The 12,125-nt window shown below is 46.3% G+C and overlaps 2 protein-coding genes across 2 annotated transcripts in view; one reads left to right on the forward strand and one right to left on the reverse strand.

Moving 5' to 3' along the window:
• Positions 1-11,043, forward strand: part of LOC149331073 (galanin receptor 2a-like) — a 207,744-nt gene extending 196,701 nt beyond the window's left edge. The window contains exons 4-5 of the mRNA XM_089561808.1: positions 5,719-6,006; positions 7,683-11,043. Coding sequence (XP_089417934.1) covers positions 5,719-6,006; positions 7,683-7,859 — 465 coding nt within the window. The 3' untranslated portion in view covers positions 7,860-11,043. The remainder of the gene's footprint in view (positions 1-5,718; positions 6,007-7,682) is intronic.
• Positions 1-12,125, reverse strand: part of LOC149331074 (uncharacterized) — a 437,932-nt gene that overhangs the window by 111,282 nt on the left and 314,525 nt on the right. The gene's annotated exons all lie outside the window — the stretch shown is intronic.

Raw genomic sequence — 12,125 nt, forward strand, 5'->3', positions numbered from 1 at the left:
TAGGCAACCGGTGTGATAAGCCGCGGTGGCTCAGTGGTTATGGTGCTCAGCTGCTGACCCGAAAGACGCGGGTTCGATCCCGGCCGCGGCGGTTGAATTTCTTTGGAGGAGAAATTCTAGAGGCCCGTGTACTGTGCGATGTCAGTGCAGGTTAAAGAACCCCAGGTGGTCGAAATTTCCGGAGCCCTCCACTACGGCGTCTCTCATAGCCTTAGTCGCTTTGGGACGTTAATCCCATAAACCAAACCAAACCAAACCAAACCAAACCAAACCAAATCTTTTCGATGCCCTCTTCAGTCACCGCAGTTAGCTGCACGTCTATTGATCGAGAAGCAAACACTCATTAATGATGGCCGTTTTGAGCCCCTTGCTCTGCATTTAGTTTGTTTTCGATGAGGTGTATACTTACTACTAAGGCTCTCAAATGGGCTAGTTGGTTGTCGCTATCACACATGTTAACTAGCGCTTGTACACAGACATGGACTAAGCATGCTCGCGGCACGTCACCGGCATTTTGGTAAACGCCATCAAACGAACGCTTTTTCTGCTCCTTGCAACACCGCTTACATATTTCCATACCTCGCGCAATGCCCGCCAGCAGCTTGGACCCAAATTACGCATATGCAGATAGGTCGTACATCATCATAAAAAAAAAAAAAACTGAACGCACTTGACGTGTTCGTTGTCCAGCCCCTACAACTGATACGGAATGAAGCCGTCTGCTCGGACTCTACAGAAGATCACGGATGCTCTTAGCTAAATACCCATATTGACACTTGCTCTAGTAGGTGGTTTTCATTTTATCCCTACAAGAAAACGACGACACAGTTAGTTTCGCTATTTTTCTTTCTTCAGGTTTCTATTTCCGCACTGCGCCAAATAAGCAGGCAGTTGAAGACATGCCAGTAAATAGTTTTCGAATAGCTTTCTCTTGTACTTGCTTCTCGTAGTTTGCGTATGAATGATAGTTAAGTAGCAAGGATGATAACGATGATTATATATATATATATATATATATATATATATATATATATATATATATATATATATATATATATATATATATATATATATATATATATATATATATATATAAGAATTTTCAAAAACATTTTTTATCGCTGACATACCGCCATATTCAAAATGAGATGATCTGAGTCCTGAGCGACAGAAACCTTCCAACTAGGTGCTAATTCTACCTGGTTTGTGCATGCCGCCGACTGTCAGTCCCTACGGCAGACAAAAAGTGTAACTGGGGCAAAGTGCGCAAAGCATACGAGAGGGTACCTGCGATATTTTTAGAGAGAGAGAAAAAAAGCGCTTATGCTTGAGCGCTTCTGTCCTGGAAAGGATAACCTTTAACCATGGTATTAGAGCCGGATATATGCTTAACGAGGCGTAACTCGCAGCTTCTAACAATACCCACCTTACTAACGAGTGATGAATTCGCCGCGTAGGCACTTTCCTACTTAACTGCCATGTTGGCTGTCTCCAGCGAATATCACGTACTTGCTTCTTCGCCCAGCCTTGGTTTGTGACGAGCAGGCACTCCACGCCTGAACAGTGCTTCAACGTCCCGTTGCTTTATTAAGCCTTTTGACGAGCTCACTGAAGCACGAATAAAATGAGGCGGGCCGAGATGATGCGGGGATGATGAGGCTTCAGCAGATAGGTTACGACATGTAAACCCTGTACGACCTGTGCTATCTCGTTCTCCTGTTCCGTTCTTTCTTTCCTTGTAAAACTTTCTGCTCGCTGAGACGACGACGGGGCTGAGCACGTGAAGAAGCGATCGATCTGATGGAACCGAAAAGTGACGGTCGACCCAAAGAGGCACCGACCTACAGGCGCCTCGAGTGGGCGGTGAAATCGAAGACCGCCTTCCTCCCGTTCTCCCCGCTTCTTACCGCGGCATAAGCAGGGAATCCTGACGTATATTCACACCTTAGTCGCCCACCCCTTATAAAAATGGTCTATAGACAGTCTATAGACTTCTTATTGACTCTATTGACTTCCTATAGATATTGCTTTTTGTCTATTCATTGTCTCTACACTGTCTATAGACAAAAGTCTACTAAAAGTGTATGGCCATAAATCTATAGATTATCTATAGACTGTCTATGGCATTTGCATTGCCTATAGTCTTTTGTCTATAGACAGTCTATAGACACTTTATAGACTGTCTAAAACTCTTTTGTAAGGGACAGACACACGAACGCGTTTTAAAGCCGCGCAGTGCAGTGGGAACCTCTGTGCCTGGCTTAGAAAATTCGCCTACCAACGAACACCTCGTTCTCCCACTAAGTAGAAAAATTTGATCTCACTTTTTTCATTCAGCTGCATTGAGTTCTTTAGTTTCAGTATACTAGCTTGAAATTTAGAAAAAAAGAAAGAACAGGAGGAGTGTTTGTAACTCATAAATCGCGAAAAGGTAACGCTCTTTAATTATTACTGGACAAACTGTTAATGTAACTGGTAGGCTACTCCAAAAGGCGATCATAACGAAGGAGGGGCACACATAGACATGAACGATACTCGCACACATATAGATGTATATTTGGGCAGTAATTGGTGATTTCATTGCAGGTGATGTAAATCTGCTCTTCATATTGCTCCGCACCTAGCTGTACAGAAGAAATGCACATTGTTGTGGGAAGAGAGCCATCGACGGGCTGCCGATAAAGGTGTAAGAAAATAACTGTAGTGCAACCAAGACGTACACAAGAGAGTACCACACAGGACCAGCGCTAAACTTCATTTCACTTTATTCACTGACAGCGCAGCAGATATAAGGAAAACCAGGACACGTGCAGAGAGATACCAGTTTCCAGAGTGCTGAGAAAGGTGTGCACCACTTACGTCTAAAGACGTAAGTGGTGCACATCTTTCTCAGCACTGCGCTGAGTGTAATGAATGCCCTCGAGCGGCAGACATTTGCCACAGGCTAGATGCAAGTACTGCAAAAAGTGTCAACCACAGTTTCACGAGATAAAGATTTTAGGTAAAAGCAAAGACACAAGGGCAAGAGAACTATTGGAAGCATTTCATATAAGGAAGAGACGTGTATCTTGTGTTAGCGATACGTCGGTGAGCCTCTTCAATTCGGAAATGGCGTATCTTGAACGGTTCTGTAGATAGTGTTGTGTGCATAATTATTAGTGAGAGTGTGCGCGCGGAAGGCGCAGCGAGAGGCCTACGCAATGCATTTGCGCTGACTAGCAACCAAATGATTCAGTGCGACATGTGTGGCAGAAAATGAAAACTTACCGAGCACAAAATCGTTGGTTGGTAAGGTATTCCGACGTTATGCGGCCATTTTTACATCGGTGAGTCTGGGCGCTGCATCAACAGTCGGCTAGATGAGCACGCGAAGGGGGCAGAGAACAAGACACGCAGAAAACAACCAGCCATACAGTGCGCTGAGTGCGAAAATTGTGAGGCGGCTTTGAATCAGACCGCTATCATCGCCAGGGAAAAAGGCGAGACCTCAAGGCACATTTCCGAGGCTTTTAATATGCACAAAACAAATGCCACGTCTGTCGGCAGCCAGTCGATCGCTATCTCCCTACTCCACAAGAATGCGCATCTCTTAATAAATGACGCTAGCTAAATCCTACCGGATGTGTGGGTGTGAATTTCTGCATTTCTTTTTCATTTTTATGCTCGCCATGTTTCCTTCACATACTATGTTTCCTTGAAGTGTGTGCCTCTTTCACTCTGCCCCCTCAGAGCTCCTACATCCTTTCTGTCAGCATGTGTCAAGAAGCCCATATCAGCCGTACTCCACAATACCGCACACAGTGCTCGAACGCCGCTATGCAATGGGCGCCAAATCTTTTTGCGGTGTGAGTAGTACATTACAGTCCACACTGAAGTGCATGCGCGAGAACTGCCCTTTCGAGCTGCAGGAGGCTCCTTGTGAATGAGACCAGCCCAATCCGGAGTGCACGGTGGAAGTGCTTTAAACGAGTGTGTGGAGCACTGTACATAACAGCAGTCCTGTATTGGCAGTACACGTCCCTTCACTGTCGGGCCACTGAAGAGGACCGTAATCGGTGAACGCCTATAGATGCCACTCGGTCTGTAACGCACAAATGCTCTTGTGGCATCGTCCCCGGATTCAGTGATCGCAGAGCCGTACCTTCTGCTGTGGTGCGTAATTATAGTCTGCGGGTGTACAGGGGAGGCGCAGCGAGATGCCTACGGTTAGCCAGACGCGTATTTCATCGACAATGCGTTGTGCAACTTCGCAGCATTCATTGAATTCGCCCCCATTCCTCGCAGCGCACGTTGTCTCGCGATCGGAGAGTGCCTATATAATCCTGCGTTACTGTTACGGGCGTGTCTGCGAGGCCTGACGTCGGGTTAGCAAGAGGGCTTCCATGCAGGACGGTGGGATTAGTAACGAGTGTCTGAAATCTGGGCAGCGATCAGCGCCGAGACAAAGCTTTGGCAGTGCGGTGCAAACACGTATAGGGTTTGTTTCGATAAAGCCAGCAATTGCTGCGGGATGCACGCCACCGCTGACTTAGGGCAAAGGTTCTCGGAGCAGCTGGCTTACGCTTACAACTTCGATGCTGACAAGTGCGTTACTTTGTAACGGGTGAAACATGCGAAGCGCAGTGCGCATCTATCAAATCCAGAAATTTCGTTTGTAATCCTATATGCGTACGCTACATTCTGCCTATGCGGCTTTCTTAGGAATGTTCAATATCTATTACTGTACTGGATGCAGCAGTATTAATGCAACGCACGCGATCTGTGCTCCTGCATAATCAGCGATGCGCTCATGAAACTACTACTGAATAATCTGGCAATCTTAATTGAAATGCACGCCACTATAATGGCAGTGCGGTTGAGGACCTCGTATTGCGTAAAGTGGAATACATGGTTCGGCAGCAGGCGCGGATGTGTTATGACGACATTATTTGTTGTGCAAGCCTAGGTTTGATGAAGGGGCCCCTTTCAAACAGGTGTTGTGTTCACGTAAGCGGGAATTCAGGCATCTTCCCGTCTGGCCTATATAGTTTTTGCCGCACGTGAAGGGAACACTATACACCACACCCTTAGCCCACGGGTTGAACTTTAATTCATGAACCATGTATTCCACTTTTTAACGACACAAAGGTCTTGTACAATGCCAAAGATAGATTAACGAGGGAAATCAGCGAAGCATTTCATAATCACAAAAACCGCGACACATGCGTAAGCACCCCATCCGTCCTCGTTCATGACTGTGAAATATCGTATCTTAAACATCATGGCTGATTTTGGCATCTTATCAGTGTTGTTGGGGTAGATCATGCGTGCTCCTAGTTGTTAGGAGAATATATATTTTTTGTGTTCCTTGCAATAAACCTTCAGTTGCTAGCCAGCGCCTGGTGCATCTTCTCTCTTGTCCCTGTTGCTGCGCTGTTTTCTTCAAGAATGCACCAACTCGCTCAACTCGCCGTTTTACTGTTTTTCTACCACTCTCCTTTTTTCTGTCTCTCGACGTTACCTTTATCGTTTCAATTTTCATAAATCGCTGCGCGGCACGCAATATAACTTTAATCTTTCACGTTAATCTAAACTTTTGAGCTGCCTAGGTAAGTACCGGCAGAGTGGAACTGTTGCATGTTTTTCCTCTGGGGGATGAGTGGCAAAACCATCTGCCTCTTGAGGGATGAGTGGTGTCCTGAATAAAGCACCCTGGCAAAAGCATCTTCCTCTGCACAGGTGGCCAAGATGGTGATGGTGGTGGCGGCCGCGTTCGCCCTCTCCTGGACGCCGTACTTCCTGGTCTCCATGGTGACGCAGTTCGGAACCAACTACCTGGAGAAGCAGAACTACTTCTTCACCATGCTCAGCATCAATCTGTTCGCGTTCCTCAACTCGTGCATCAACCCGTTCATCTACGCGGCGATGAGCAGGCGCTTCCGCGGTGGCTTTCGGCGCATCCTGTTCCCCGTCGCCTGCGTCGGAAGCTGCCGCTCCGGAACTGGCTGGCCGCCCACCGCAAGGCCAGTGAGCTGCTCCCCTTTCCACTCTCGAATTTCCCAGCCTGATTCCGCTAAGCGCACACTTCAATAATGGCCCACTAGTTCAGGATGGATTGCCTAAGCGAGAATGGAAAAAATTATTCGGAAAGGGCTTGGAAAGGGCGCTGCCATCTGGCGGAGCGCGGCTGAAGCAATGCTGTTCAAGGTCATCCGTCCCTACCGAGCGGGGCTACGCGACGAGGCGGAACCTACAGTACGAGGCGAAACCTACAGTAGTTCTGTTCTCTCGTCTAGTCCTTGTCTCCTTGCGCTGCTATTTATTTGTTCAAGACATGTACCAACACGCCCAATTTTCCGCGTTAATCATTCAGGTATAATTTACTATGTGAGGGCAGTTTTTCATGCAAAATAGATTTGTCGGCTTCTAGGGTTGTTAATAAATTATTTATTTCACAGGCTGTGTACTCTGTTTGAAATTTAGCCACAGGACGCAATACTTGCAAGAATAAATTACAATGTATTGTAGCATGTAGCAAAATAAATTTCACAGTGCACTAAACAGTTGCACGCAGATTAAACAGGCCAGGAGCTGCACCCGCTTTGAAGGGAAGAAGAAAAGGGCGCAACTCAAGAAACAAAGGATTCGGGGGAATAGAAAAAAATGCAAGGACCATTTAGGGTTGTTAGGACAAAGGCGAATTAGGTGCGCCAGCTTTCAGTCACATTTCATCTATTCGGCCAATTATTTAGCTGCTCAAAACTCGCTAACTTATGTTGAAGAGCGGCAAACAACGCCAAAAAAAAAAACGAATCTCGGACGTGTGCCCTATTTCTTTCCGCGATTCTCTTCAACGCGTGGTCCAGCAAGGGACTAGTCCAAAATTGACTTCCATGCATCTAAAAGGCGTTTCTTTAGTTTGTTGTTGCTTAAAGGCGCTATGTAAATATCAAACAGAATCGTGCATGCTTACGAACTACATAGGCAAACACCTACCATATGCGTACATGCATACATAGATACGTACAGTCTTTGTCAAAAGTATACAGCCCATGGTGTCTGCTTCTGAGTCCCGCAGTGCGGCTCACACAATCTCACAAAGGGAAGGGGAAGTCAAGTTCTCAACCCTCCCAAGCTTTGGACTGTCAAATGTGCTTAAGGGCCCCGCTGCACTGCTCGGAAGCAAACCCCTTGGGCTGCATATTTTTGACAAAGACTGTACGTATATACCTACAGAAACATTACTGATCTCAATATATAGAATTATATGTGTGCACCTGTTGGGGGCAGGGAACGCCAGTCCCATTGGCGGGCGGTCACGCTAATAAACAAGATTGTTTATAACGCCCTGTGTTCAATGAACACACGCAATTCAAATGAAGTGGATAACTTCATTTTACAAATGGTAGGTCTGAAGTCGTAGGTAGGGGCGATGGGATAGGGTTATTTGATTAGTAGGCTTCTAGAATTTTTTTTCCTTGAAACTTCGAGTACGAGCGCCACGCTCTGCATTTTGACCTAGGCCACGAAAAAATAAGGTTACCGAAAACAGGGTCCCCGTTCTATCAAGATACTGCAATCGTAATCCGAGCGTTAGTGCATGTCGAACACGAGTTGCGCTTCTGTTAAGGTGGCTTACAGTTCTCGTGCGTTGAACACCCCGCTCTCTCTTCTATACTCTCTACCCCTGGCGCTCCTCGCAGGCCTGCGGTTCCCGCCTATTCATCGTCGTTCCGGCTTCGCCTCCATCGGCTGGCGAACGGCACCAGCCTCCTGTCGACGGCGTCCAGTGGGTCGCAGAGCGACACTCTGGCTCACTCGGCGCCGGGGGCACACCACCCCCAGCACCGCGTGGCGCTGCGGACCGTGAAGCCGGTTAGGCTTAGCACCAAGGTCGCCAGGCCATCCACGGAGAGCGGGCCCTTCTCGCTCGCAGCTGCTGTAACAGCCAAGGAGAAGGTCGATGGGGAGGCCGACGCTGACCAGCATCGCCGGACGTTGAGCGACTCGGCGCTGGCCAGGCACAATGGGTGCTTCATCCAGAACGGAAGCCTACCCGCCTCCAGACAGCTGGGAGTTGATGGCGAAGCTACGGAGAAGCGAAGAAGTACCGCCGAGTGAAGTACTGTTCCCAGTAAGGCTGAATCCTTACTCAGTGAAGGCCTCGCAGGTGTTGGGCTTAGACAGTGTTATTCCGAGATGAACAGGAAGCCATCCTGCAACCAGAAAACTGGACTTCGTTCGGCCGTCGATGGAAATTCGATCAGACACGCTACATAGCAAAGCAGACTACGAAGTGCCCCCGAAACCGGTTGGCTACCGCCTCGGGGAAGTGCTTGCTTTGCTCTGTTCTGCCGAGACCGGTTATAACGTGACCTCGCCTCTAGATTGATTGACACCGAACGAAGAGGGACGAAAAAGCGAAAATACTACGCTGACTGAGGCACAGTTCAGCTATGGACCTGACTCTGTCCTCCTGCGAGCCATTGGCTAAGAATTGCGGGCAGTGTGACCCTCAGCCGACTGCGTAAAAAAATCACAGCATCTTCCATCTCTACAAGCAAGAAGTGCGGTCGCAGATCCATAGTGTCGACGTTGATAAGAATGCGATATCTTTCATACTTATCGGCCTGATACTGGACGAAAAGATGAGTAACTCCATCGGAGAGAAGCACTGATGGGGCTCAGCAGGGAAGCTAGTTGAGAAGAGTGTGATAAAAGTCCGCTGCCTTTCTCAAGTTCTTCGCTGAACGGCCACCAGTCACTAAAGGCAGTGACTGAGATGCATGCGATGGAGCTTTGACTTTACGTTTGTTGATGAACGTCCGGCCAATTCTTCAAAAGTATCAAAACGGGTACAGCGATCTGTTACCAAGCTGAAGGACTTTGGCGCATGTGCATTTCCTCGGCTTTCTCGTCGCCTCGCTTCGTCACTGGCCGCTCAAAGGACATTTTCTAGACATTCGGGTGACACTGTTGAAGAAATGGCCGAGTGCACGTCAGCTACACAAGGACAGTTCCAGCCAAAGAAATTGAATGCGTCGCTGGGAAAGTTCTTTTTTTGTAATACAGGCAAGGAGCAACCCAGACTGGGTGTGTTATTTCTGGCGTACCTGCAGTTTTACGAACATATTTGGGATATAACCAATAGGTTCCGTGGGCTGAATCATATACATAGTTAAGATCGCTGAGATTGCGCCATTGCAGTCAATCGTTGATTGAACCGAAAATAATTGATCGGGCAATTACAGAGAACCCTTTGGTTGGGTATCGCTCACAGCATCCTTTTGGCCCAATTTATAGCTGTGGAGACAGTTTTTTGCGATAAATTGTACAAACAGCAAATGGCCTAGCAGTTTACTTGACTAGAGCTTCACCAGTAAAAAATGGCGGCCAGTAAAAACCACGCTATAGAAGGGAAGCGGATGTGTTCCTCGGAAAGTCTAGCTGTTTCCAGCCTTGTGATTTTCATGGAGAAGCTAGTGCGGAAGGACTGAGTAAGAAGAACTGCAGCCGCTTGTTGCATCGTGTTCAGAAGAGAGAATGGCAGTGGATTCCGCGTAAGTGGCAGTACAAAATCGTCATAAATGACCGGGAAATTAGTGAAATAATGCCCACATCTTTGAATTCACTTGAATTCAATTGAAACTTGAATTCAAGCATTGTACTTATCCACCGAAGTGTTGTTTTGCAAAACGCAGCTTTAAAAAGGCATTGGCACTGTTGAACCTAACTGCGTCTTCAGCTGCAGCAGAATAGAGAAGCCCAGCAAACTGACGCCATCTTGCTTTTGCTAAAAGTTTGTGTTAAGAGCGGCACCGCTTGTTGGATAGGCAAGCACGCACGAGGCAGGCGTACGAAATATGTGCCTGGAGTATGCGAAGTCGTTCTTCTTTTGTGAGGACAGGAGTGTGTGCCAGTCTTTGAGCACGGCGCATCTGCTCCGAAGGAGGTGAAAACTTGCTGCACAGGGTTATGAGCAGTAGTACTTTAATCCACTCAAAACAGAGATCTTTTACGTGCTCTTGATGCGAACTCCGCAAACTCAACAGTGTTGGTGGCGAACAGTCTGGATTTCACCGATGCGATCAACACCAAAAGAAAGCCGCCGTCCAGAACATGGTGAGAAGTGCCGAGGGAAACCTGCGGACTCGCATCAGGCCAAATCGATGGCTCCGCAAGCTCGTTCAACGGTGCTTTGTTTGTGACGAGATCATTGCGGTGACAGTGCTCGCGCAGTGGCTGGCTCACTAGCAGTGAGAAGTGAAGCAGACAGTGTGTGTACAGTGACAATGCGTGACGATGCCCGAAATGCTTCCTCAATCTACGTAAACGGCCCAAAGATAATACGACAAGCCGGGTAACATGTGCGTGCTCGTGAGTCATTTCCTGTACCGTTTTTACCATGCTATACGTATGTAGTGTTCCACCATCGGAAATGACTGTCATTATCACAGTGACAAACGTGATCACATCAGCGTCAAATAACTCCCAATATGTCAGGCTCATGAGTCACAACTCATCACAAAATTAAGGACAAAACTGCTCTCCTAACTCTCACCTCCGAGATCTACTTGGAGCGGTTAAAGAGAAGCTTTTTATTTTTCGTTTAGTCTTTCCTCCTAGTGCTTTCAAACTTTGATTTATAAGAAGCGTTAATGCGTCATTTTCTCAATTACTTCATAATGTTTACGCTGAAATGTCTTGCTTCCTAAAAACCATCTTGTAAATAGCAGCAACTATCGTACACACCTGCACGACAAGACTTGCATGTTGTAATAGCAATGGAGAATTAAGAAGGAATTATGAGAGAAAAGAGCTGTTGAAAGGTCGGGGTACAAAATGGGGGCGAGATTGCAGGAGATAAGTTGGCCCGTGTTTTGTGAACATGGCTATTTTATTGTGCGAAAAACCGATACAATGAGATCGAGAGAAAAGAAACCGCCTTAAGGCGGAAGACCCGTGTTATAGGTGAAGCCCTGAAATATTTTTTGTTGGATGTTTTGAAGACACGGTATTGTTCATAAAAAAAAAAAAAAACAGAAAACAGGGTGATTAACAGGAAGAGCAATCCCTACTGTGTGTTATTCGTTATTGAAGCCTCATGTATTTACATAATAAAGCATCAAGATGTTCCAAAACAAATTAATGTTTACAGCAGTCTTATTTCTTACGCAGTTACTCCTGTTCACCGCTCTTTAAGAAGATGTCATTTCTCAACACTGGAAAAAAAAAAATTGAACAGTGTTTTTTCAGGGTTTTCTAGTGCCCTTAGTTCTAGTAAAATGCAACTCCTAGCACGCCTGAAAGAAAAACCGCATAACATCGACAGTTTTTCAAACCTATACGCCATGGTGTCCTAGTTTAGCTTCGCCAGGAGACAAATAAGCTGTATTATAGTTGCGAAAACGAGGTTCGAGTTCAACTGTTATCACGGTTCAAGGTTGTTTACTCATAGGAAATCAATCCTGGAATGGCCCTACGAAAGTCGTTTTCCTCTATATGCGCCATTTAAGCTATTGTCCTGAGAGTGCTACAACTGAAAAGTGATAAATGCTTCTTCTTGTCTAAAACAAAATCGACAATTCAGATACACAGGAAGAGTGACACAAATGATAACTGACGACACTAGGTCAATTATGCGCAAGCTTGAAGTGCGTGACTGAGGTCATCAGAGGTACAAGGTAGAAAGAAAGAAGATACTGAAAATTAATGTACCAACAGGTAAGTTTGGCACTATGATCTTGGATGATGAATGGCCTACACTGTTTGCCAAAAAGCAATTTTCTTTATTGCCTGCACCTGAAATGAGCGATCTTAGTTGAAAGCATATGCAGTACTTAAAATGTCGTTGACTATAACGTTTATCAAAGTGACAACAAATTATCACAACAGGCAACACGACGTGCTAATAGGTCGGAAATTAGCAAGAACGTACTTGACAGATTAAACATTTCGAACCTCGCAAACGTCAAGCTGGTACTCTTATACAGTTTCCGAAATTCCAGCGAGGCCTGAAGAGAGATGAGATGAAGCCTTTTGGAAGGAAACCTTTTGTACGGTAGAGCTTCGGAATCAGTTCGTTGGTTGCATACTAGATGCTAGGGGTGGTACGATTGTCATGGAATATCCAGGTATATTCCTAT

The sequence above is a fragment of the Amblyomma mixtum genome, chromosome 9, assembly GCF_055824585.1.
Source record: "Amblyomma mixtum isolate Tamu chromosome 9, ASM5582458v1, whole genome shotgun sequence".
NCBI classification, from domain to species: domain Eukaryota; kingdom Metazoa; phylum Arthropoda; class Arachnida; order Ixodida; family Ixodidae; genus Amblyomma; species Amblyomma mixtum.